The sequence below is a fragment of the Centroberyx gerrardi genome, chromosome 4 (genome assembly GCF_048128805.1).
Source record: "Centroberyx gerrardi isolate f3 chromosome 4, fCenGer3.hap1.cur.20231027, whole genome shotgun sequence".
Classification (NCBI taxonomy): domain Eukaryota; kingdom Metazoa; phylum Chordata; class Actinopteri; order Beryciformes; family Berycidae; genus Centroberyx; species Centroberyx gerrardi.
The window spans coordinates 13,138,419-13,166,048 of NC_136000.1; the positions used below are offsets into that span (position 1 = coordinate 13,138,419).

The 27,630-nt window shown below is 40.8% G+C and overlaps 1 protein-coding gene across 1 annotated transcript; it reads right to left on the minus strand.

Annotated features, from left to right (window-relative positions):
• Positions 1–113: 113 nt before the first annotated feature.
• ano3 (anoctamin 3) lies at positions 114–27,564 on the minus strand. Its single transcript, XM_071896614.2, has 25 exons — positions 27,519–27,564; positions 18,117–18,323; positions 15,105–15,235; positions 14,785–14,940; positions 14,492–14,592; positions 14,324–14,368; positions 12,059–12,190; positions 11,290–11,396; positions 8,940–8,995; positions 8,714–8,835; positions 7,725–7,859; positions 7,472–7,568; positions 7,179–7,239; positions 5,239–5,321; positions 4,915–5,055; positions 4,108–4,272; positions 3,839–3,875; positions 3,610–3,721; positions 3,242–3,299; positions 2,882–2,979; positions 2,432–2,586; positions 2,133–2,285; positions 1,032–1,179; positions 729–924; positions 114–296 (listed from the first exon to the last, which is right to left on the minus strand). The coding sequence occupies exons 1-25, from the start codon at positions 27,562–27,564 to the stop codon at positions 114–116; spliced, it is 2,925 nt and encodes a 974-aa protein (XP_071752715.1).
• Positions 27,565–27,630: the final 66 nt, after the last annotated feature.

The following is a 27,630-nucleotide window of genomic DNA, read 5'->3' on the forward strand; positions in this document are numbered from 1 at the left end:
ATCAGCTGAGTGAAACTAGACTCTCGAAGCTAACACAGATAGATAAGCAGGCGGGGAGGCTGTGCCTGTGAGCTGAGGGCTGTGTGATGTGTGGCAGAGTCATGGGGGAAAAGCTAAGGCCACTCGTGGTGATAACGCTTTCCGTTCTTCTTTCTCTCCTTCTGCAGGTGCTCCAGTTCTGCTTCATACATCATCTCTTGCATCAGATACTTTTCCCGCCTCATACGATCGCACAGATCCTTTGGCATGTCCGGAATCAGGTATGCAATGAAGGACTTGATCCCATACACCAGGTGCTGAGGGAGCAATTCATCATTCTTGTGAGTTACCTTCCAGAGAACATATTTTAGTTGCCTGCATATGTTGAGCATGCAAAGCTAATCACTGTGTGGGCTGCATTATAGAACATTATGTTCATGGTCTGTATGCCAGTCATTAAACAAACAACTGTGGGTTTTGAATGTGCTTCATTAACCCGAGGCTCATAGAATTTTCTCAACCTATAGAGGAGCATGCAATCCTTCAATTGAACTTAAAACATAAAAATTGGAGTTACGAGGTTTTCACCTGACAGCAAAGATATGTAAATTAATAAGTGAGTAAAAATAATACAAATCTACTAAAAAACCTATAGTCACTTAGCGACTTCAGCAGATATAGGAAGATTTAGGTGTAGATGCTTGCCTTGCTGGTAAGCACAAAAAAAGAAACGCAGAGTGCCAACAGACCTCAAAGACGATGATGAAGGCCAACCTAGCAGCCAAGACGTGCCAGAACTGCAGGGTGAAGTCATACGGCACGCTGTTCCAGGGCGGTGCTCTGTAGTCTCTGTACCTGCAGTATCTGGACTGCACATGGCTGCCGTTCTTCGGCTCGCCCATGTCAAACACAGAGAGGCTGCTGTTCATGTAGCCTCGCAAACACCTGAGGGAGAAAACAAGAGCTGTGAAAACCAGGTGGGAACACAAGCCGCTCTGCCAGACGCATTTAATGTTTTATTTCTTAACATTCTGCTACGCATATTCACATACTTCTCATGTCGGTATCCCTTGTCCACACAGGGGCCGTATTTGAAGGCGTAGACAAAGCGGGGGATGTAGTCCGAGGTGATGGCAATGACAAAGGCATTGGTGATGACTGCCAGCACGCCAATACCTTCGAGAATCCCATGCCAGATACCTGGAAACCAAGAGAGAGAGTGGTGAGAGGCTGGAAATGAACACTGTTCCATATATTATCCTGTTAGCTGAGGCAATGAAACTGCAATATCATGAGGTGGTTTCTAAACTTGCATGCCATTATTGTAACTTGGTGCTCTGTGCGGCTTTGCCCCTTACTGGCAAAGATTAACAAGGTGTGTCAGATGAAAGACCATGATGGACAACTTCAAGGAAAAATCCACCCTTGGAGACTCGCTGTTAGATATCATCAATTTATGATTTTCAATGCATTCCAGGAATGATTTTGTGACATTTTGAAGTGTTGTAATTTATTTTTTGTTGTACCCACTTCAGTTAGTGATTTCCCCCAGAGAAGGAGCATGGGTTTGTGTTTTCATAGATACAGCTAGCTGACTAGTTTGTGAACGTTGGGGTGTGTGTCTATGAATGTGGCTGCACCCCTTTCTCAAAACTCAAAATGTTTTATGGCTGCATTGCATTTTGTTCTATTACGTCTCAGTGGAGAAATTGGTGTCTCTTCCTCTTCTACGATGCATTTCTCCCTTTATGATTGCTGAACGTTGGTGCAAAATGGTGATCTTTGATTCTGCGGGACTGACACCAAAACCTGACGTTTACAACTGAAAAATGTCCTGCTAGCAAATTCCAAGTGTTTTAGGGTGTTTTTTTTCTTTAATTAGAGGGTGATGTACCACAAAAAGCATTTGGTCACATATTATATGGATTATATGGTAGTTGGAGTGTGGAGTTGGTATCCATGGGGAGGTGGGTCGTGGGAAGGGAGGGTAGAAATATGGGCAGAAATATGGGCTGTGGGAACATATCACCCTCTTAAACTGGAATGGAAAATGTGTGGTTCCCACAACGATTTACTGATGGAAAAGTGGCTCCGATCCAAAAATTAGTGAAAGACACTGTGGTAATCTGAGGGCAGTCAGAGCTCAAGCTGACCTATGTCAGTGGCCCGGGCCGGCATGGGTCTCCTCCACTGAGTAACAAACTTGTAGGCGTCAAGGCGAATTTCAATGATGTTGTTGAGCAGCGCCAGGAGGGGAGCCAGCGGGAACGCTGCTACAAAGATGGTGGTGAAGCCAAACTGGAGAACTGGAGAGAAAGGAACCAAACTTCAGAGGATGTCTGTCTTAACACTGGCATAAACAACGCTAATGATTCAACAACAGCCACATTTGCATTGATTCCTATCCTCAAGCAAGGTCAAATATAACACTTCAAAGGAGCATAATATTTACCCATTTCAAGGTATTCGTCCACCAGTCCATGGGCATTCATTGGTTGCAGATTCCAGTCTTTGTCCCACTGTGGAAGTTGAGCTTTATTCTCTACATTTTGCCCTCCACCGCCTCCTTTTTTTATTTTCCTGCGAGACCACCAATTCTGCAGCAAACTGAAAATGTAGCAAATAGCTAACTGTCAACTCAAAGCAATTATTTTTGACAATGCACTGAGCACTGCAGGAACTCTAGCTAAGCCCCGCTGAAGAGGATTTGATGTGTTTCTGCACAAGAAAAGCCTTTTCATATGGTAATGAGCTAAAATGACATGTACCACACAAAGCTATACAGAAATTACCCAAGGTTTGTAAAATGTCACTCACTTGAATTTACAGAATTTGTCATTAAATACGTTTTCTCTAATTGTTCTGAGAGAGTTAAATCAATACGGATAATAATAATACTTACGGATAACCGAGCTCCATGAAGTTGTTCCAGATTTGTTTGAAGAACATGATGACGCCCATTTGCAGGCACAGATCAATCAAGCAGCCGCTCGGGTGACACTGAGAGGAAAAATTATAAATAATGAAAAACTGTAACATCCATATTTCATGCTCAACTCAAAGTCATGAGCAAAGCCAGGGACACATTTCATCCCATTCTGTGTTGTTTGATTATTATTATTGAAAATCACATTAATTATGTAGGAGATTATTGGCTCACATTGTGCTGTAATTTACAGACGAATCATTAAAATGATGAATGACTGTAATATTTTAAATTTGAAATAATCATCCGCTTATAGCGATACCTAATTACACTCACCTCCTCCAGTCTCCATCGATTAAAGAGTTTATTGTATTTTCCAGGCCTGCCAGCAAACCTGAACAGTTGAGATTGACAACATTAGCTGGGAAATTCAATTATAGAAAAAGTAATAAACTGAGCAGGAAAAAAGCGGACACTTAAAAGGAGCTAATTATGTCAGATAAACCACAGCATGGTTACTTTTCTTGGTAAGGAAGTAGTTGTGTAAATCCTAAAATGTGAGGTCCAAAAATAACTACACAGTGAGTCAGGAGAGAGCCTTGGCAGATGTCATGACAAGGGAGGATGAAACAAAACTTATTTGCAAAATCCCTCATTAAATTCACTGTAAACAGGAACTGCAGAGTTTATAGCATCCAGCCTACCTTCCAAGAAAGAAAGCAATGTAGAATGTGGAACTGTTCAAATTTACAAACTGGAACAGGAACATCTTCAGAGCAAAGCTGTTCTCCCACTCTGACTCCGTCCGTGGATGCTCTGGGGGGAGGAGGAGGGTTGTGGGGTGGGAGAGGGAGAGAATAAATGCTTGCCAACCATCTGGAACGCAAGAGATAATGAATGTGTAAATAAATGCAGCATGTGGGCAATGCTCACCTAAATTGGTCAGCAGATAGGCCACCTTTTCATATACCTGACAAGGCAGATGATAGCACTCATAAGTCATAGGAAATTTCATAGGAAAAATGATGGCGATTGTAATGATAACAACAAGACAGATAATCAAACAGGAAACTCAGCGAAAAAACATGTCTTTTTGGCTGCCGAAATGAGAGTTCTTGGAACAAAGCTCTAAATAAATGTTTCATGCAACATTTGTTGGATGGGATACGAGTGTGCCAGATGATGCTTGTCCAGACACCCACCACATTGAGAGACATGATGATCATAAAGTTGATGCAGACACCAGTGCCAGAAGTGGCAAACTGCCAGTTCTTCTTCACAAACTCCCAGTCGAACGAGGCAAACTTCTCCATCGCGATGAGACGGAAAACCACCACAGCAAACACTGCTGTCAAAACAAGGGAAATCTATGCAAAGACGATAGAGAGGTAAAAAGGGAAGCGGAGAAGAGGGGATAATGTATGAGTTTAACAAACCTGCATCTCTAATAAATACTCCTCTTGTCTGTGTAGATTCACTTCAGTCATCCAGTTAGTAAGGTATCCGAGAAAATAGATACAAAATCCACTGGACTTAGAAAATAGAAACAAAATCCACTGGACTTAAAAATCTGTTTAAGTCCAGTGGGTTTTATTTCTATTTTCTTGGATATAAATACTCCTCTAAGGAATAGAACATTTCGGTTTAGGCTGTCAGTTTGAGAATGTAACAGTTTTATTTTGGGTAATTATCACATAATGACTAACTGTGCAGCATGAAAAGAAAAGCCTACTGACTAAGAATCAATTAATAATGCAGATAAAGAATAAGCCTCTAAAAGCTTCTCATTCAAAAGCAGATGATAAACACGGTAAGAATAAGGGCAAACCCACTACTCTTATCTCCTCTCAAGACAACGTTTTACATTAGAGAACAATGTCCAGCAGGGGGCGATGTTAAGCCACACTGTGGGCGCATAATGCATTCCTAAGGTGGCACACAGGAACGCTGTGATCTCACTCTGAGCCTGAATCCCGACAGGCAGATTATTCAAAGATCAAAGGGTTTACCATGAAGAATATTCCGGACACAGACACCATGAGCCTGCTGAGCTTGTCTGTGAAGGGCTGGAAGGGCTCCGGCTTGCCAGAGATGGGGTTCACTCTCTCCACCCTGGAGTACTTGGCTTCAAACTGAGGCCGCAGCTCCTCCTGATTCATAGCATAAATTCCAGTGTGAACTATTGCCCCATATCTCTGTCTGACTGACACATCAATAGACACTTTTTTTTTTCTTTGCAGTGTCAAATTAATAAGACATACTGTATGTGTATAGGATAAAAACATGAGGTAACCAAACGATATCTAATCTGTGTAAGGATGCTGCTGACTTACCTCCTCCTCCTCCCAATCAATAAGATCCCAGTCATAAGTCAGTTCTGCCCTCCTCCTTTTCCAGAACTCCAGGAATACTGTGGCTGCAAGGGGGATATGGAATAAGGACAGAAATCAATCGCATTATTGATCAACTTTGGTGTGAAACATGATTGATATTTATATGATTGTAGCGGGTGATTCCCTGAGGAGACAATATACTGAATCAAACACCACGCCATGGTCAGATATCCTGAGCGAAACTAGTATTTGGCTACAGTGATGTGCACGGCCCCTTATGAATGAATACTGATTACTGCCATCAGGTTACAGATGGCTTAGTTTTGTGGTATTAAGTTACAGCAAAGTGGCTAAACAAGCTTTACTTGTGCAGTGTTTCAAGCCAAAACCACTTTAGGTTGGTTAGGGTTAGGGTCAAGCTGACTGGGAGGTATTGCTCCATTTGTTTTATATTTTGTTTTGGCTTAAGCTTTATACAACACCAGAGATTATGTTCATACTCTCCTTATTACACCTTCATAACACCTGAACTAGATCTTCATAACGGCTACATGGCACACAAGCGTCAAAATTGGAATCATAATTACAATTGTTTACCAGATACAATATGTTAAGGAATTTGTCTAGATGACATTGGTCCAGAGACTTTGTAGTAGAAGGCTGTGTGAACATCTAATGAAAGCTGACATAAGGACTGGATCAGTATTGACAAATGTGCCATGTAGGTGTTAAAAAGCTCTGATTCAGGTGTCATAAATCTTAACCTAACCTCATAAGTCTTAACCTGCTTTTCATGAGTCATAAATTTAAGGGTAAACAAAATGATGTGTGCAAGAAAGATGAACTTGGGACACACAAAGGAATTACGGCTTTAAAAAGCACCTGAGTGTGAATCCTCAGTCAGTGCAACTTTGACTGCTGTTGAAGATGTTGAAGTTTAATATAGCTTGACCCACTTTTGTTTAAAGAGAGAGAGAGAGAGAGAGAGAGAGAGAGAGAGAGAGAGAGAGAGAAAAGCAGCCTTTTCAGATGCCTACATTCAGTCCCATGGGCCAACCAATTTTTCATCTCTGTTTTGCGCACACACACAAACACACACACACACACACACACACACACACACACACACACACACACACAAGCAAGCCTGGAGTGCACTCAGTGGTGCAGTACTGCTACTTTGTTCCACACTGCCAAAAGTCTTAATGCTGGATTCAGTGTGCCACCAGACCCAAGTCACTGAGGCTCACTGGACCTCCCTTGGCTCACTGGCTCTCCTTGGCCCTCATTTAGTCCAAACACAGAACACAATGTGCCAACGCTTCCCTCTGGGCACAGGTGATTATTTATCAGGTTGGCAGATAGATGGATCTAGGCCAGACACTGCACAGTGCGCTCCTATAGTCTTATATTACAAAGATATCATAGGTTTGGGAACCATAACTCCAGTATATGAGCTCCATGGTGCATTGCTGCAACCCTGACAGCAGAATGATACAGTTGGACAGCAGCGTCTCCCTCCTGGAGAACTGTTTAATTATACCACTAATTACATCTAGACAGAATTGGCAGCGTAAGTGCAGACACGCACTGAAACCTGACTATGATTTATTAGCTGACAATTGTGTTAGTGTAAGTGGAGATCTCCTCTATTTGCACTGCATAATGTTTACTGTATTGAATTATCAGGTGAAAAGCTTAATGTGTTTGGGGTTCAGCGGAGAGTGGAAGCATGACACACTATTGGATAAACAGATTTGAATTCCAGTGTAGGATCTGTATTCAAGCTGAGCACACACACACACACACACACACACACACACACACACACACACACACACACACACACACACACACACACACACAATTGATTTAACACAGCAAGCATTGTCAAAACCACACCATTAGGAGAATGGACAAACAAAACAGCCTGAACCTACCCCAAATAGCCATGAAGATAGCAAAGAACACAGTACCCCCATTGTCAAACAGATGGGTCACCTAGAAACACAGGCACATAAGAGACTGTTCTGAAACAAAGTGTACTGTATTACGTAACAGTGGCATTACTGATTAAACAGATTCATGACTTTGGTTTCATTTCAGTACAATGAAGAGTCTTCACTGCTTCAATCAGTACATTTTTGTTAAATGAATGGCAGGAAATTGTGACAATCCACAATATACTGTAATGCTGTGTGTGGCTGTGGGAGAATATCAAGTCTTTACTGACCTTTGCATAGACACAACTGTCACTCAGTGTCCATGGGTTGCAGTTTTCCTCACACATAGGACACATGATGGTAGTGTTGGCTTCACAAATCTCTTTACTGATGAGGCAAGGAACCAAGAAATGTCAGGAAATGTTAGTAGCAATCAAGAGCATATATGCATATTAAATTACCATCCACATCATTTTGAATAATCTGCATTAGTATCAACCCAGCAGAGTATCTTTGTATCGTGCGCAGGGTGTGTGAGCTGACCTGACTTGGCTGGAGTCCATGGTGAAGAGACCATAGAGGAAGACAAAAAGGCCGACCAGTGCAGCAGGGATCAACATGCCGGTGTACCAGCCCAACCAAGCGAAGTACAGACCAATTTTCTCCCCAAAGTACCGCCTGGGAGGGAGAAGAGTGGGGGAGACGGAGTGGTAACAGTTCTCTGATAGGGTGTGTTGACTTTTAATTAGACCTTAACCAACCTTGCTATGTTCATTTAGACTGACGTTTTGTGGGTGGAAACAATGTACTGTGGCATGGCGGTGTTAGACTGAAGGTTAGGGAGGAGGGCTTGTGACTAATAGGTCATCCGGTTGAAAAACAGGACCAGCTGAAAACCTGGGTGGGAAATAAATAACTGCCTCCGCTCCCAAAACCACTACTGTCAAGGTGCCCTGGAGCAAGGCATTTAATTCCCAACTGTTCCAGTGAAGCTGCTCAGCAGAGGTGGAAAGTAACTAAGTATATTTACTCAAGTACTGTAGTTATACTGTACTGTACAATTTTGAAGTACTGGCACTTTACTTGAGTATTTCCATTTTGTGAGACTTTATGCATTTACTCCACTACATTTGAGAGGGGAATATTGTACTTTTGGGTTAGGGTTAGAATAAGGTTTTACATGCAAAACATACAATAAGCTCATAAACATGTTGCATTTTTAGAGTTTAAACTCCCCAACAGTATATGGAGTAGTTAGACCTAACACCACTTAGACCACCTACAACATTAAACTAATACTTATACACTTTTACTTGGATAACTCTTGGAAACTTTTGAATGCAGAATTTTACTTTTAATTAAGTATTTTTCCATTATGGTATTGCTACTTTTACTTAAGTAAAGGATTTGAATACATTTTCCACCTCGGGCCAACAGCAGAAGACTGTGCAAATGTTCCCTGGAAAAATAAAGTTTAAAAACACAACATGTGCTGCTGTGTGTGTGGTGTCACCGGAGCAAACGCGGATTACCTGATGAGGTCCAGAGGCTGGTATTTGTACCAGATGCCCCAGCGGGCCCATCTCTCATACAGCAGGTGCCTGTGGTTTTGGGCACCGTGGGTCTTAATAGGATGTCGGCTCTTGTAACCACCCTGACAAGACAAAGAGCACGGCAAGCCACATTGCAGGAGGAACGGTAATGGTGTGCAATTTGTGAAACCACTGCAGTTTTTCAGCACCCAATAAATCTTCTCACCTCATGCGGAGGAAACGCAGCCTCATATGTGCTATTGCCCAGTAAACGATTAATACCTAGAACAAAGAACATATTATACTTTATGGCAAAAGATGGACACATGACAGCTAGAATAACATAAGGGTGATATGCACAGTCAGATTGTTTACACCATGTTCAAAATTCAGTGACAGCCATAATTGACAGAAGTGTCCAGTCATTTAAACCCACTCTTCTACAGTGATAATAATTTGCTGCATTATGTAACAGAGCTTGATGCCCTAGCAATCATGTTTAATGGTATTAAAACCCTTTGATAAGAATTATAATTAGCTGCCTGTACTCATCTCCTTCTCCATTTTTGCTGGACCATCAATGCTTGGTGTCTATAACAGCACTGATGCAGAATATGCAAACTACTGTCTAATTATATGGCATAATCACAGTCAACTGAATAAACTGTTTATAATATTATTTACAGCAGGCTGCACTCATTCTACTTAAAAGTGGTAAACCTGTGTGAAGTAGTAATGAATGGAATGCTGAATTAATGCAGCAGACGGTTAGTGGGGAAAATCTGAAGACACACAACACAAAAACAGACATAGACAAGACTTCCCTACTCTTACTTCAGTGTGTCTGATTTTCAACCCTTCACACATACAGTATGTGCCAATTGGCTACTGGATAGTAAAACGATAGTCTGACAGACAAAAAGCTTTGCCAGTCAAACACTAGAGTCTAGTCTCCTGGTTCTCTTCCCAGTAGCACCACACAGACACATACGCACCTTCCCAGGAGCTCACAGATTGGGCAAGCAAGATCCGGTCATGGCGACCATAATAATTAAGCAGAGACAGACAACAAAGTGGAGGAGCTGTTGAAAAATGGAGGAGATGTAACCAGCAAAGATGCTTGCAACACAGAAATGCTGTATATATAGTAGGGGTGCAGGAAGGCAGCAGAGGATCAACTGCCGCTACATCATGAGATTAAACGAGAGCCAGGAGGTACAAGCTGCAGCTAGCAGTTCAGATTGTTTTCTATGTCACAGTATCCAGTTACATATCTAGCATAGCACAGCATGCTAGGAGCAAACAGTGATGTAAAACACCATATAGTAGCTGATACACTAATTGAAACTTTAAGTACATACTTTAAACACAAAATAGCTCAGTACAACTTGCTTTCAAAAATACAAAGAGCCACAAACCAAATCAGTTTTGTTACAGTGCCCGATTTCTTGTTATATATCTCCAGTGCATTTAAATGCATTGCATGTTATAATTATGACTCCCAAACTTAATAATAGGAGTATACATGGAGCCCTGGAAGGCAGCATAGGCCTACAGCCAATATCGTATTTCGCCTGATGCAGGACTCGCAAGACAAAATCATGCAACAATGCTTATCATCCTGATTCAGTGATGACAGGAAAACACAGAGGAGGTGTTATGTTATTTTTCACAGCACATAAGTGCATTCATTGCAACGTCATCCTCTGGCTGAAATAGTAGACAGTGAGAACAGGAGCAGGGAGGGGGAGGATTTGAAAAGGATTTGCCACTCTTTTGGCACAGCTGATCTTATTTGTTGGAAAGTCGAGCGGTCAACAGTATTAAAATATTAATGTGAAATCCGTTCGGCCCTTCAAGGCCAAACTTTAATCAGCAAAACATGTCAGCAGCAGACAGACAAGATAGTAGAATGGGATGGGATGGACAGTTTGGGGAGGGGAAAGCCTCTAACTGCCAGTACCAAAAACAACAGCCAGAAGGAGAGGAAGGATCAGTCACAAGTTGGACAATACCAACGGCTCAGCAGCAGCCCACATTTTAATCAGCCGGCAGGAACACAACTAGGCCACAATTCCCACCACTACTATCCTCTCTGAAGTCAAAATAACAACAAAGCAAAGTCACTGCATCTAAACATCTAAACACGGCTCTCAGTCTCTCTCATTGGTGCCTCTAATGGATTTAGTAGTGACACAACAGACAAATGACAACAGTTAAAAGACAAATACAGAGTTAGAACAGAGAAAGACAGAACAACACAGACAGTAATATTGTGTGTTAATGTTTTGCTGAGCTTTTGTTCCTTTGGCACTGTAATTTCCACTAATGCTGCTAATGAATAAAGTCATTAAATAGTGGACAGAATCGAAATTAAAAACGATTTAGTTTGGCTTATAACTAAAGCACGTAGACTCTGCTTCCTGTTCAGCGAATACAGAATGTCCTAAATAGGGCGTTATGATGTAGAAATTATTTTTTATAAAAAAAGCATGGATGTCTCCTGCCTCCTACTGCTCGAAATATTGTTTAGTATGTGAGGACCAGGGAGAGGAAAATCCAGCACAGTGCCATACCCATCTTTGATTTGCCGTCCTCATACTTGGTGCGCTGCAGGACATGGTGGACTATTCTGCTTCTGGTGGAGTTGGAGAAGAAGGTCTGTCTGTTGTTGATAGTGAAGCTGGGGAGAGAATAACAACACACTCAAGAGTTTTTCATCATGTAATAATGTGTCAGTATCATTCAGTCAAGGCCCTTAATGAGTGTTGAGCCAATAAAGGAGGGACGTTCATTAAAACTCCAGTCATGGTGTAATGTGTCTGAGAACGGTGTCCATTCTGGCGTCATCACTTTTTAAAAGCGCGAAAGGCTGACAAGAAGAGGAAAAGTGCAAACGATTCACTGACAAATGAGATTTAGATGACGCCTTTCATCAGAGAGAAAGCTTTGAAAATGAGAAGCAGGGAGGGATGGTGGAGAAATGTAATCAGTTCAGAGGCATCTGCTGCTGCATTTCGATATCTTATTTGTAATCAACTTGTCTTTATCATTCTGTGTTCTGTGCTCTGGCTCAAAGCCCTAAAATATACAAGATCTCATATCACAAATTTCATCTCCTGGGTTCTAAAGTCCACATCCAGAATCCGGGATGTGACAGGATGTGACAGATGAGAGGGAAACTTGGGACACCAGCCAGGATAAATATCAGATAACGCTATTGACACTGAGAGATTATTGCCATTATATGATACTGTGTGCGTGTGTGTGGTTTGTGTGTGTGTGTGGTTTGTGGTTTGTGGGGTGGGAAGCGTGTGCGAACGTGTGTGTATATTTGTTCCTTACTGATGCATGCGTGCTCTGCTGAAGGGAGCTGTGTAGCAGTCTGTCTCCTCCAGGTCGGGCAGGGCCTCTTTGTCCAGTTTCATGGGGTTTCTGGGCAGCCAGCTCTTTATCTGACGGCATCTCTGATGAAACCTGCTGCACCGACACGCAGCAGAACAGGATTAATTGCACAGATTAGCACAAAGATTGTTTTCTTTGATATGGAACAATGGTTCCTAACCTTTTTTTCCCTAAACACATACACAGACACACACACACATACACACAAACACAGACACACACACACACACACACACACACACACACACACACACACCAACTAGCGTAGCCTTGCTGATTATAATTTTGCATTTTCACATTGCTCATTAATTAGACCAGAAAAACAAGATTTCAAACTGGGAGTCACTGATCTATATGATAATAACAAAGAAGCAACTTCCATTTTTCTCATGTTATGTTGTCTGGCCTGTGAATGATTTAAGGACCAAATCAGAATGCAGACATTGATTCCCCAGTTAAAGTTTTACAAAGAGCAGCAAAATCTATCTACTGTTAATGTTAAATGAACTTATCTAATTTAAAATTAAATAAATAATGAACATGTCTAATTAAAAAATAAATCTGTTAGCTTGATACCATTTGAGCATTCATGTAAATATCTGAACACCCTGCTGCACCTTTCCAGAGCTGCCAGAGTGGGATCTGATTACTTTGTGAGGCTGTTGCTCTGATGTGGATTAAATGAATATAAATGAAAAATTCTGTCAATGCTCTGAATTTAAGAAAAGCCCAGCTTGGTGCCAGAGAAAGCTTTGTAAATGTTGTTGGGAAGGGGACAGGTACAAAACGTGATGATATCAAATCAGCTGTCAACCACCTGCACATGGGCCATTTATTCAGCTTTGATGGAACTTTAGTCAGTGACAATCAATCAGTAAACACATAAAGCCCATTTACTTTTTGGGTAGATTTTTCTTTTAAACACAGCAGCTCAGTGGAAAACTGAGGAGGCACTGAAAACATAATGGTCCTCATTCTTCAAAATGACTAAGATCACCCTCACGCCTGCTCTAAAAGTGTTTTATTGTCAGTTGGACAGGTATGTAAGTGATTCTTTGATATTGTATGTGTGTGTGTGCGTGTGCGTGCGTGTGTGTGAGAGAGAGAGAGAGAGAGAGTGCGGCCATGAACATGAACATGACGAGGAAAAGTGAAATGACAAAATAAGCCTGCAATATTTATCTCCCATATCAAGGTCGGCTTCTTCACTATCTTTGACAGATTTCATCATAGAAGTACTCAGTAGCCTTTAAAGGAATTAACCTACACACAGTAATATGTCGCCTAATGTTTCAGTCTTCCAAGCAAACTGTGCTGCTACAGTTTTCTTTCAGTCGGTTTGCTTTGTTCTACGACTCTTTCTAGTTGCATTCCAGTGAGATGAGAGGTGCAAATCTGGAGTCCTGGGCGGAGCTTGGACAACAGTTCAACATCACATCAAAGCGCCAGTGCATCTCTCTAAAAACAGTATGCAAATAGGCCTGTGCAGCTCCATTTATTTGAGTGAAAGATTACATGGGACCCATGTATTTAATAGGAGAGCGCTGTCAAATGTGGGTGAGTTATTGTGCTCTCAAGAATGAGCCTGACATGCTGGATTGTGCGCTTTCCAAAGGCTTGCGAAGTTTCATTAATCAGATGAGTTTTTAACAGTTATTACAATGGCTGCATTTCCCACAGTTTCAACAAAGGCACACTAAATGAGCACTGATATGCTTTGTACTGCTTGCTAAATCTACTAAACATTTACCCTGGTAAATCAAATAGAGCACTGCAGCATTGACTAAGCTTTAGCCATTTTTGACAGTAGGCTTTCAAAACCTTTCCTTGCACTCTACACACTCTTATTGTTACTTATTTGCATTGCTGACACTTTCCTTCACGGTGACTCATTCAATTTAAAAGTCTAATCCGACATTTTGTATATATAGAGACTATATAGGTTTAAGAGGTTGGATTAATCCTGAACTAATTAATACTCGCTCTGGGGTTACAGCGCACAATGACAGTTGACTCACACTGTCTCTCTTTCTACCTCATTGAAGAGACTGATGACTTCCATCTTAAAACACCATCCAAGGTTCACATTACGACTGAAGCCTTGCAGCCGTGCCGCTCATGAATTTCATTAGAGAAGCTCAAGCATTCAGCACTCCCCGGTGAGCAAGAGAGGGGGAAATAATCGCATACCATTAATCGACTTACCTGCCCATGGTTTTGCTCTTCCAGTCCGTGAAGTAACATTTTTTCCTAAAAACAAAATCAACAATAAGTTATCAAAACCAATGAATTAGCCAGAAATTGAAAAAAACAGTAATCCCCCCGTTTTTCAGTGTCACCAAAGGCTCATTCTACTATTCCAACAACTGTTACCTGAATGGCATCCGGATGTTCATCTGCTCTGCATATTTGCAAAGTGTATCCCAAGGAGCATGGATCTTCACAAACATTATGTCATTGTTTGTCAAGGAAGGCTTTCAAGTAGAAAAGAAACACATTCTAGTTACAACAAACTGAATAATGAATAACAGGAGTGTGAGACTACTGACACACTAAAGTCAGCGTCTCTCTTCTAAAACCAAACAAAAGTCTCAAGAGCTGTAATGTAATCTGTAATTCTCTGATTTGTAAACCCATCCATTTTATCTTGATTTGACATCTCCTACCTCCTTCTCCAGCATCAGGCCCTCAGCACGCAGATTCTTCTCAAAGGTGCATCTCTTCTCCACCTGCGGACTGGACTTCTTGTAAACCAGGATGTAGTCAATCCGCTTCTTTCCATCTCGGAAAAGCAGCCCAGATGAATTAGCTGGATTCTTTCCCTGTGGAGACAAGTGTTTCACCTCTGAATCTTTAGATGCAGGTTAAAAACTGTGCTAACGCTTGATGGCTGTCAGTGGTTCAATGTCAAAGTAACTCTAGTGTAACATTGTGAGAGATTTGTACCATTCTTGTAAATGAATGTGAATTTTTAGGAGTGTGGTACCTGAAGCGAATCTGTGCGGGCCCCTAATTTAGCACGGGTGACCGGCTTCTGTATCAGAAACGACTCGTCTGCCCTCGCCTCGTAGGTGCTCGCCTCCGACTCCTCCACATAGTGATCCTTGCCACCCTCAGCTGCACAGACACAGTATGATCAATAAAGGTAGTAAATGAATCAGTAAGGAACTAGACAGAGTATTCTATTTCTACTAGAGTATTCTATCTGTATATAGTCTTCTGCTGCTTAAGTCAATCTTTTCCTTAATCCAATTGCCAACAATTAAATTAGATCTGAGCTAAAAAAAAATCCAGGTTCTTTGAATGTGGGTTCCTGAATCCTCACACATCCCACAGATGTACACTGATAAAAAAATAAAGGAAGCTTCATTAAACCCATACTGTGGGGCAAGAAAACAAAACAGACTGTAGCAAAAACCCCTTTCTAAGTGTTACAGGCACTGAATGTTTTGAAACCTTATTAGGATCAGAATTGCGTTACTTGCCAAGTGGAATAATGTACAAGAATTTGCCTTGGTGACATTGGTGCAGGAAGACTAAGTGGTGGTTTCATAGATTCAGAACTTACCAATAAAAATGGAAGCACACTTTCTTGTCAGTGGCCTGCACACTATGTGGCATTGCCTTATATTTCTATATTATGTGCGTGGAAACTTGATGTACAAGTACAGCACACGTCTATAGGACTTTAACAGGAACATTTTTCAATGTTGAGTGCAAAACAGAGTGGCTTAGCATGACGTAGTCTAAATCTCAAACTAAATGCATTGTAATCACAAGGCTCGGTTGCAAGGCGCAAGGTCCGTATTGGGCTACAGAGGTACAGTCAAACCTCATACATCGTATATAGAGAGGTGTATGACAGTACAGCACAAACTATGCTTGGATCATTTTTCCAGTCAAGTGTGCTGGTCTACTCAACCACCAGCACAGCTCAACATATGTGACTTAAGCCGGATCTTCTTACATTCCTGGAGTGGAGCCATATTTCCAAAAGAAACAAATCTAGACTAATAACACCAACAATGACTCTTCCAACAATTTTAATTATTAGAATTATATATACCGTATATGGAATTTATTTTTATAGAGGACAAAATACAAAGCCCTTTTGTCATGTTGATGTTGCATTCAAGGTGGAGTGAAAAATTAAATCAATTTTCTCAACACTTCTTTCACACCAAGATCCAGATTTAACAACTTCATAGAGTAACTGAATTTACATGACATTCCCCAGCGAACAACAATTCTCCATTTTTTTATGTGCTCTACTTTTCTCGGTATCAATACATAATCACTGTGTTTTAAGCAACTCTCCTCTAACAGTGTCCTGGGAACAAAAGATGAGTTTTAAAGCAACATCATCAGTTCTTAAGGCATTTTTTAATCAGCATCATTCTCCCTAATCCAGAGGGATTGCAGAGGAGAACTCTCTTATCCTCTGAAGGTTTTGGGATCAAGACTAGAGTAGTGTCGTAATCTTTAGCTAGTATATCCCTGGAGAATAGTGAGAGACGACCCAGCTGCTTGGTATTATTGTCATTAGAGTAATAGAGTACAAGAGTATAAGCGTTATCCACCAACTTCACTTCTTTCACTCACAACTTAAATATCCTCAGAATGAATGGTGTAAAAATGATCACATATATAAAGGTGACATCAAGAGTAAATACACTATTGACGTCCATAACATGCCCTGAAGTCTTAGTGGGAAATTGATTCCAATGTCAATGATACGTCTTCCTCAGAGACATCAATATGAACTTCCTCCACACTGAAAGCCAATACAGTCATGGGATGTATTGGCTTGGGAGATAAAAGTGTTAACTTGGCTGAAAAATTATTCAGGAGTATTGGCAGTATGTTCTATTAAAAATAATCCAGCTATTATGGATAGGTTGTAAAGCCGTCTGAATTCACACTGAGGGATCGTGCTTAGAGACTTTCCCGTCATGCTAATTTGAATCTCAATGTGGACGGCCTCTGAATGGCCTTCTGCTGAAGATACGAGTAAAACTGAATAATTCCCCCTTCTCTCACAGCCGCTGCCATTTTACCAATCCATAGTGTGGCGTGTTGCTTTCCTAGCAGCAGCGTTTTCCCAGGCCCTCTCTCACTCTCTCTGAGAGAGCACTAGACAGCTGCGATTTTACACAATGCTTTCTAAATCCCCCGAAGCATTAATACAATCTGTTCAATCAATATTATGTGCAAGCCTAAAATGTCACCACCGCTATGAGATTTTGTGTAGTAATGGGACTCTATTCCTATTGAGCACAATGAAATACAATCAGTGCACACTATGAGGAGAATATGAAATAGACCATACAGACAGTGTTAAGCATGATGGCAGCAGATTAACCAATAACAATTAATACATTACATACAACACTTACTGTAGAGATGGAAGGATATGCTTATCTCATGATACAATTCAATACGCGATATGGGGCTCACGATTCAATACAACCACAATACGATGTAATAAATAAAAGCAATGACTGTGTAGAATTATGTTTATGTCTGAGCCACAGATCTTTCTAGCGATGGCATTGGCTTGCTAGAATGTAAACAACAATTTAAAAATGTCATTACAAAGCGCAAATAATATAATTTGGATGTAGAGCTTGTGAAATTGTGATGGTTAAGCTGTCTCATTTGTGATTACTAGAATAAAACTGCAGAATAAAATGGAACTAATATCAAGATTAATTTTTCTGCCCCATAATACATACTGTCACATTTTCGTATTGCGATATATTAAATTTCAATATTGTCCCATCCCTATCCCTACTTACCTGTGGTCTGTAATTTATTAATCTGTAACTAAGATGTATGGCGACCTGCAAGGCAACCTTTTAAATCCAAACCATATCGCTAATGCAAACAATTGGTGCAGCTATTCTATCATGACTGAAGCATTTCTAATTCACCCATCTGCTTGAGAAGACACTGAAAGAACAGCCAGGTGGGACAGTGAACAGGTGGACTGACTGACCTGTCCTTGGGGGGAGGATGCTGCAGGAGGTGCTGATGCTCTGGGTCAGGACCTCGGCTTCCGGTTTGGGCTCGGGGGTCAGAGGCACAGACAGGAAGTGGTTGAGGTTGAGCGGATGAGTCTGGCTCTGGGCCAGGCAGGGCAGGCTGCGGCGGGACGGCTTCAGGCTCTTCTCCTTCAGGATCTCGCTGATGCTGGTGTGCATGCCTGCAGGACAGAGGGGTGGGAAGAGGGAGAGAGGCCCATGGGAGGGTTTAGAGCTGGAGTTTGTTTATTTGGACACATACAAATGCTAAAATACAGAAAGGAGAAAATAAAAGACTCAGCAGGAGAGATGACAATGTGTTTATGCATATTTCTACATATAGAGCAAATATGTTTATACAAACTTATATTCATATATACTTATATATTCACTTATATCTACTTATATCTGCATATCATTGCTGTCAGGTGATAACCATGTAACTCCAATTCTGGTTTTAACTTTAATCGAAGGATGACATGCTGCTCTATGTGTTGAGAAAACCTTTTCAAAACCAATTCAAAAATGCATGTTTGTCAAGCTGTTTTTCTTTTCTTTTCTGTTTTTCAGTTCAGTTTTCAGTTCATTCCACTTTACTGCTTTTATTGTTTTATTGTTTTATTGTTTCATTTTTTCTACAATTGTATTGCTTATTTGAATATTCTAGTTGTGTGTTTATATTCTATTTCCCTTTCCCTGCTGAATCCTATTACTTTTGCAGCAGCAAGGACTCAGTTTCCCCACAGGGACCAATAAAGTCTGATCTTATCTTATTTCATCTTAAAACCCTCCAAAAAACCAAACAACTGTCAAGCTGACAAATAAAAATGCAACTGAATTAGATTACAAAAACTGCAAAAGAGACAACAAAACTCCAGAAAGCGACGGGGAAAAAAAGAAGCAAAAACAAAAAGCGAGAAAAATAATATACTTTAAAATAGACCTGATGCATGAAATGAAATCAAGGGAAAGAGTGGAGAAGAGGTAGGGAGGGAGGGAGAAATCACTTCAATCATTCATCGGTCCATCCCATCGAGGGTTTCTGCCACCGTGGTAATGATGTCTGCACTTCACACAGGAGTGCATTAAAATCACCAGCACACCCCCTTCCATCAAATCACACAGCTCACTACCTCGAGCCAAGCAGAGTGATGGCGACTACCAAAACTAAACACCATATGCTTGGCAGTTCTGCAACGGATCTAAAAAAAGATGCGTGCAATTGCAACAATGGTTTCTACGGTTACATAGCTTTCTCGTAGGCTTTTCTCATTGTTTAATTAATTTCAGTAGAGAGGTAATTTTCAAGGTTAGTTTAGCATTAAGAGATATGGCGATATGGCGATAGCGGGGCTTTAAAGGTTGTTGAATGAATTATTCAGGGGGAATGACACAGAAATTATGAATTGCAAAGAGAAATTCAGAAGCTAATGATGGTAATGGATGGCCAGTGGTGGGAGTGCATCCTTATACCTGACCTTCACACCAGTGCGCCCGCTGCTCACGCCTCTAGAATATCGCTCACTTTCAAATGGGTCTCTCACACAACCCAGGGAACGTGACTCCCTTTCACCTCCAGTGAGGAATTCTCTCAGCGACCTTCCCGAAACGTTCAGCTGCATTGATAATTCACTCTTTGTATCCTGGGGGCCCGCGCTGTACGCAGTGCAATAACTCATATCTGTCTCATGACATTGATCTCACTGGGATTTCCCGGCGCTGTTGGGTGAGAAAGGGAGCCATTTAAAGATGTAAGCTTGTGGACCCAGGGGAACCACTAATCATGCTGTTTATTTCCTGTGCAGCTCCACAGATATGAAATGAATGAAACTGGCGAGCTCCAGCTAAAAGCTATATAATGAATAATTGAGAAAGTGAAAATCGCAGGAACTTTAATCTGCATTAAAACAAGAGCGTGCAGCTGAAATTCGCTCTACTCAAGAGACAGATTTTTAAGTATGATCACTTGGCACAAAATATGACACCACTGCAAACCCCAACATAATTTTGAATAAAACCATTTGCCCTGTCTGTGAGTTAATTTGTCTTCAGACTAATAACAAAGCTTGGCTTCCCAGCGCCCTAATTACTTCTGCAGTGTACATAAGCATTCAGTTCCTCCTCATTGCTTTCCATAATTCAATCAGTTGAATTCAAATTCAATCTTTCAAATCAATGTTGAGCAATTGTGAAGCATTATTGTGCAGAGTCATATTGTGCCAATTACTTTGCTTTGACATTTCAGAAACCAGATTTTTCATGGTCCAGTAATCTGTAAGGTTTGTTTCTCCCCACAACAGAAGCAGCAGCAATGTGCTTTATGACTAGCTGGTAAATCAGCGTGAAGTATGAGCCTCCAGTCATGAAGCCAGAAGACTGAGTGCCATAATTTCACCGTCTCTGTGGATTGGCCTGAGCAGTAAATGCATTTTTATTTAATAAAACTGTTCAGTTAGAGGACAATGCCCACCTTCTCTCCATTATGGTGATCGATACATAGGGGATGGCTCTTGTGCATTAACCACAAACATATTACCAAAAGGTGCATTTACTGGACTAGGTAATCTAGAACAACCCCAACAGACAACAAGGCTCAACATGTCTGGGATGATACATCAGAGCACAGCAAACTAATGGGCCTATAGGGGCATGGCTTGGTGATCCCAAATGACTCCCAAAGTTTAAAATAGTCCCACAAATTGGACTGGGATGGCCCTGTGTGAAACGGCTTCCATGGAAATTCTACATGTATCTGAAAAAACCCACTGGTTGTCAAATCTCTCAGCCTCTGTGGCAATTACGGATGTAATGATGGTTATCTGACAATCGCTGCCTTGTTCCGCATGTTTTGCTGTATTATTTCCACATGCAGGCAGTCTCTCTGAACTCTCTCACACTGTCAGGCCAGTTGTGCATTACATTACAAGACGGCGCATTGTGTAAGTCTATATAAATATATAAAGGGTTCATCTAATGTGAAATCCTGTGTTTAATCTCACTGTGGGCTGCATGGCTGGCTGGCTAAAACTGGTTTATCAGGAGAAAGTTAATCCCGCGTATGAGTGTGTGTGTGTGTGTGTGTGTGTGTCTGTCTGTCTGTGTGTGCGTGTCAGAGTTGGTATGAGAGTCTGTGGGTTGCCACTGAGTGTGAGTCCAATACAGAGTGGAAGAACAAGGTGAAAAGAGAGGGGAGAATTAACAGAGCAAGAAGCCCAGGGAGTGAGGAGACTGCTGTGTGGTGATGTGGGGAAAAACACCTCCAAATTTTCTACACATCAGCATGACAGAGGCCCTTGACAACAATCCCATGTGCACGCTTGCAAACACCCACTCGAGCTCATCAGAAGGGCGGCTGGCCAAGCTTCAGGGAAGGTCGTGATCCAGGATTTGGATCTCTCCTGTGCAGCTTGCTCGTAACGGTCTTGTGATGTGAGATTAAAAGGATTTTTTTTGGTGCGTGCAAGTGTGTGGGCATGACACTGTGCGTATTCCATTGTAACTGTGTACAAATGTTTGTTTGTGATGAGTATAAAAAGCAGAATAAGATTTGGATGTCTTGTTTATCAGACAGTTAGTTATGCTACTCTTGTTTATTTCTGTCATAAAAAGCAAATTGCCGACACAGTGTGTGTGTGTGTGTGATTGCAGCGCAGTCTCCTCTGAGCCAGCTGAAGACTGGCTGGTTTTGAAATGCATCTCATGTGGGAAGAACGAAGAACAGAGCTTCACACTGAGATTCATTGGCTCAAACAGTGAGGATTTTATGAACAAATACAGAATGACAGATAGCAGGGGAAGCTAAAACAATGCTGTAAAATCAAACCATCAAACTATATCAGGTGTAACAGTCCAAAAGGTGTAAAATCAAAACGTTACTTTTCTCTTCAGACACATTTCCCCACAGTCACTGTCAAAGACCAGAGCAGAATCTACAATGTCTGTACTGTGGAGGATGCTGCACAAAGTAACAACCAGATAATTCAGGTCAGTGGGCTGTTTCCCATCATGCCTCCATGTTTCCTCATTCCATACCTTCAATTATTCATCTGTGTTCAGCCCATGGCCCTTTCAGCATCACAGCTTTCAACTGAGGAACATTCTGCATCAGGAGCTTTTTATGGGACACAGACGTTGTTATTGCCTTCCCTTACAGAGTGCATTTCAGGGTAGACCTGCTATAAAGAGCAGGCAAAAGACAAAAAAAAAAAAAAGAAAACACACACACACACTCACTCACACAGAACCAGGTCCAAAAAACTGCTGTGGCGCCTTTATAAACTTATCACGCGGAGGCAGGACAGAGGCGAGGCCCGGAGCCTCTCCTACAGAAATGTTCTCTAAGCAATTAGTGTGTGTTTCATCCTCCGCCTGGCACCATATCAAAGAAAACATAGACGCCGCTGAGTTCACAGAGGGTGTTTAGAATGGTATCATTAGGAGCCATTGAATATTCAACTCATATCTAATGGTGGGTGGTAAGTACTAGAGGTGCACCAATAATGTGCTTTGCTGACCAAGTACAAGCATTGTATGAGTGGTTTTCCAGATACTGAACATCTTGGCAGCGCTAATTTACGTGTGTGAAATCGTGAAAAGAAATGATTGTACAAAATGTTGAAAGTTGAAACACTTTCTGTGTTCCTCTAACATTCTAATTCCATTCTCCAATCTAATTAGGTTTGGTTGTAATGGATAGAATGATAAATAGAATTTCAGCATCATTAAATAACAGCAGAACTTGTTGGTGGTATCTGAGGTCTTCACCAAGTCCTGGTACTTCAGGGTCTAACCATCCCAGTATCGTTATCATACCTATTGCAACACTAATACTGTAACTTCAGGTCTGTACCTTTAAATACAAGGATGGATAAAATTAAAGGTGATTTGATTTTTTATTTTGAACAAGGGAGAATCAAGTATTTTCTAAAATACGCCATGGAGAGAGAGAGTTGTAGAATGTTTTGGGAGATAAATAAATGCCCTTGATTGCCAGTTTGATGTGCAATTGAGTTATCCTGTGAAAACATTAGGCACTGGCCTTCAACAGTAATGATTCACTTCAACAGCAGTGATGTATCCAATCAAATACAAATGAGTAGTGCCTGTCATTCATTCCTTATGGTGATTGAACTACTGTAATTTGACTTACTGTAGACATATTAGATTATTGACTTAGCTATACAAACTATTGATTTAGGTGACTGCAATGACATATAGGCTAGTTAATTTCTCATAAATTGGCTTATTGACTTGAAACTAGATTATGTGTAATTATAAACTTATAAAGACTGAAAACAAACTAAAGTAAGTAATCATTTAGTCCACAGTGAGAAGACATTGCTGGCTGGTGTCATCTGTCTATCACATGCAGCCCAGCCGAGCAGCCTGACCGTCAACACACCTCAGAGCAGATGGCACTTTTTACCACGATTTATAGGGTTCAGGATCCTATTATACAATCCTGGCACAACAGCATGTTGCATCATTTGAGCAGATTAAACATCTTCCTCCCCCCCCCCCTCTCTCTCAATCTCTATATCTCCCCGTTCCTTTTACGCCACACGATCTTCTTATGCCCCCTGATTGCTTGTGATTTCTACTACGTCACAGGATTTTCTGCAAAGCCTCTGTCCATGTGTTCACAACTTATCAGTCAATGTCAATCAATCATACCCTCTTCAGTGCACAATTTCAAATATCAAGTTCAGAGGAGGACATTTTAGCTGTGCCATGTGACCCAGTCACCAAGAGCTGTGTGGTTTGTAGATGTGATTAAATTGTAAACCAAAATAACTCTGGGAACCAGCAGGACTGCTGCCTGTATTTTTCATTATAACCTAGCAACAAAAGGACTTCTACTCACTATTTAAAGACTGTGAGATCTTAAACGCTGATCACTGCCAGTCTATACACTGCGAACAAAGAACCCAGTTTGTTTGGACATTTTCTAAACTATTTTCTAACTATTTGTCTACCTGACATTATATACTATTTGTAATACTCAGTGCTCTCCCCAAATCTGTCTCCAAATTGATGTCTATATCTATAAAACCATCTGTCTGCTTGCATAAGAGGACAGGTGGCCTGCTTATGATTGTGCAACCAAAGGTTTAGGCATCTTTTCAACATGAACACACACACAAAGACAAGACAATGTCAAACGCTAAATCATTGTTTTGTTTCAAACCTTGTCTTTTATGTGTTCTGCTTTGTGTTTCTCGCTTCTAGGCTATTTTTAATTTAAGTTTATTTTCTTTGTTTTTTTTTCTTTGTTGTTCTGGTCAATGACACCCTAATTATTTCCATTAGAAAGATGAGCAGGATATTGCCTGATAAACACTATTGATTCTTCATAAACTATAATAGAAGTGGACTGTATTGCTGCTTTCCAGAGTGCACAATAATGCGAGTTGAGGCAAGAACAAAGCTCCACCATAGATTGAAGTATTTGTCTGTAAAACCAGATTACATTTTAGTTTTGATACTCTTGAATATTGTTTAGCTGTGTTTGATGTGTCAACAACATTAACAACTTTCTTCAAGACAATCTAAGGTTGTTATGATTCGTCCACCAAACTGAACATTTAAAATTCACAAAAATATTGGCAACATGAAATCTGTCAAGCTGGTTATGCGAAATTTAATGAGGCCCATAAATAGCTGTCTTCTTGTCTCTACCAATTTAGTATCTCTAAAATGAAGTCATTACTATTCCTTCCTGAGTTGGAGAAAGCTATTTGCGCCTTAATTCACTGCATATTTAATCCCATATTGACTTTTGCAATTTTCTGTATTCTTGCCTCTTCTTGCCTGTAAAGCTTGTTCTTGTCTCCAGCTCTGCAGCAAGGCTTTTAAGTGTAACTCTTAAGAGAATCACATAACTCCACTTTCAGCACCTTATATTGGCTTCCAGTCGATTTTACAATCAATTGTAAGATTTTATTGATTTCCTTTAAAGCAACAAATGGCCCCAGCTTTCACTCCCGACGTACAGGAGCATCTTAGGTCTCTAGACAAAGCTCTTTTGAACTCTAGATGGTGCTCAAAAGGATTAGCAAACTCTGTATATTCTTTTATGGCACAACTAAAAACTAATTTCTAAATTGATTTAGTTTGAAGAAGTCCAATATGGTTTCCGAATTTTGCTGAGCGGGCCTTTATGAGCCAGCAGACGCCCTTTTGGCTTCAGTTTAATGGGGGACTTGGCAGTCACTGAAATGTTGAGTGGACCCTCAAGCCTCCAGTAATATTTTTATATGAATTTTTATTGTCTTGATAAAAAATACAGTTAGTCTTGTGCCATTTTGTTCCTGTTGTTCAGGCCTTGATGAAGCCAGACATGCAGGATTTGCTAATGGTTTGTTTTGTTTTGTTCATTCTACTTTACAGCACCATGTGACTTTGTTAAGTTATTAGTAGTAATAGTAGTATCACAGCTCTTTGTAGGGCTGTATCAGGTATATCTGGTATTACATGCTAGTATTCTCTCCAAAATAAAAGTATGGAAAGAAATAATTGCTGCATGGAATACAATCCAGAATATATTAAAAAACAAAGTGTAGTTAAATGATCAAGCATTCCTCTAAGAAGAAGGTCAAACTGCAAACAAGCCCATGCCCGACCCTGTATGGATGCATGGCGCAGCCCATATAGCGCATGTAGGTCATGGACATTAACAGACAGCCTGTCTGTTGATGCCCATATTCTGCTTTCTGTTGTTTTTTATGCATTTTTTTTGCTGTTAAATTCCACCCGTTTGTTTTGATACTTAAATTGCATAAAAACCCAACATTGCCACGTCTGCTACAGCTGATCAAACAGCCTCTTGAGCAGGTCATACCTTGGTCATGCGATCAAGATTTCAAGTTGCTCTCATCCCTCCCTCCCAGCTCGGCTCAGCATCCTCTCATCACAAGCCAGGGGATAAACCCTCTCATCCTCCAAACCCACAGAGGTCATTATGCACAGTTTATGAGTATATCAGCACGATAACAAAAACTTCCCTCCACATTTTTTCTGAATTTAGACAGCTGGCACATGAATAATTAACAGAGAGCATTAAAGTAGCACTAATGTTCTATAAAGAGCCCTCCTTAGGCTCTAAAATCAATACTGCCCAGCAATGAAATCTGGCTGAAATGGAAGATGCTGATTGGTGACTTGATAAATATTTACTGTGTATATTATGTTTCTGAGAAAGCATGGAATATGGCGCGTGCAGAAGTGATTAAATTTGCATCTAATGTACTGTGCAGGAGCAGAAAGTGGCATGAATCTAACTTTAGTTTGATAGAGGTTTGTGTGCAGGAAAACAGCCTTAAAAAGAAGGGACATCAACAAGCAAAGGTGAAAACAGAAAAAATGTGTGTTGGAGATATACAACTCTAGACCAAGACCTGTGTTTCATTGCACAATAACATTTTCTATGTTAGTTATTGCCAGACAAAAACATTGCGGGATGCCAAATGGACACCAAGATGAACCTCAATAAATTGCAGGGTGGGGACTTGTTTTCTGATTGATGGCATGACAGAAACTCCAACTGCCTCTCCTAGAATCATTCAATTATTTTCACAGTCAAAAAGCCAGAGTGGAGCTATTCCCTCACACCTCTGGGACACATAGAGAAACCACTTAACCTTTACCACATACTATTTTACATGGCAGTTAACAATTTTACAGGGAATTCTAACCTGACTCTGGACGTTCGGGTGTCTTTCCTCAGAGAACATTATCCAGACACAATCTAATTTTATTACTGTCTGTACTACTATGAATTATAAAGCAGGACACTGTAAGCTAATGCAAACGGACATATCTGGGAGTGCAGTTCACATCACTGCAAGTTCGTGATGCTGAGAAGGAGATGTTACTGAGACATCCTTTGCTCACTTGTCTGGACACTTGCCTACATTATGAAGACATTTCAGCCTTTTTTTCCTCTAGGCAAAATTAACTAAACTACATTTCACTATACCGCGAAAATGTGATTTAAATTTCATGTAATGTTATGGAATTTGAATAATTCATAATAGAGGTAAATATTTAAGACAGGATTTACTGACAGTAAATCTAACAGGCTACAGTTGGATCTTAGGGCAATGTAGCCTACTATACAATAATGTCTTAGGCAATACAATGTAATATACAGTACTGATTATATTATCAAAGCGCATAAGTCTAAGGTTCAGAAATAGACTCCTTCCAGCCCAGGAGAGTAGACCGCAAGACCACCAACTCTGCGTCACAGTTAAGACTCTGAGTGCGCTCATTCCAGATCACAATTTCCAAACTATTTAACAAGAGAAAAAAGTCATCAGTCAATTCAAAATAAATATTTAGCGACGCGCAAGTAACAGAACAGATTTGCCACCAACCTTTTTGCTGCTTGAAGGACTGGATAGACCCCGAGTGGTGCACCATTGCGGCGGTCGATAGATTTCCAGTGCAAATTAAATTCCGTATTTCGAAAAGGAAAATTGCAGAATA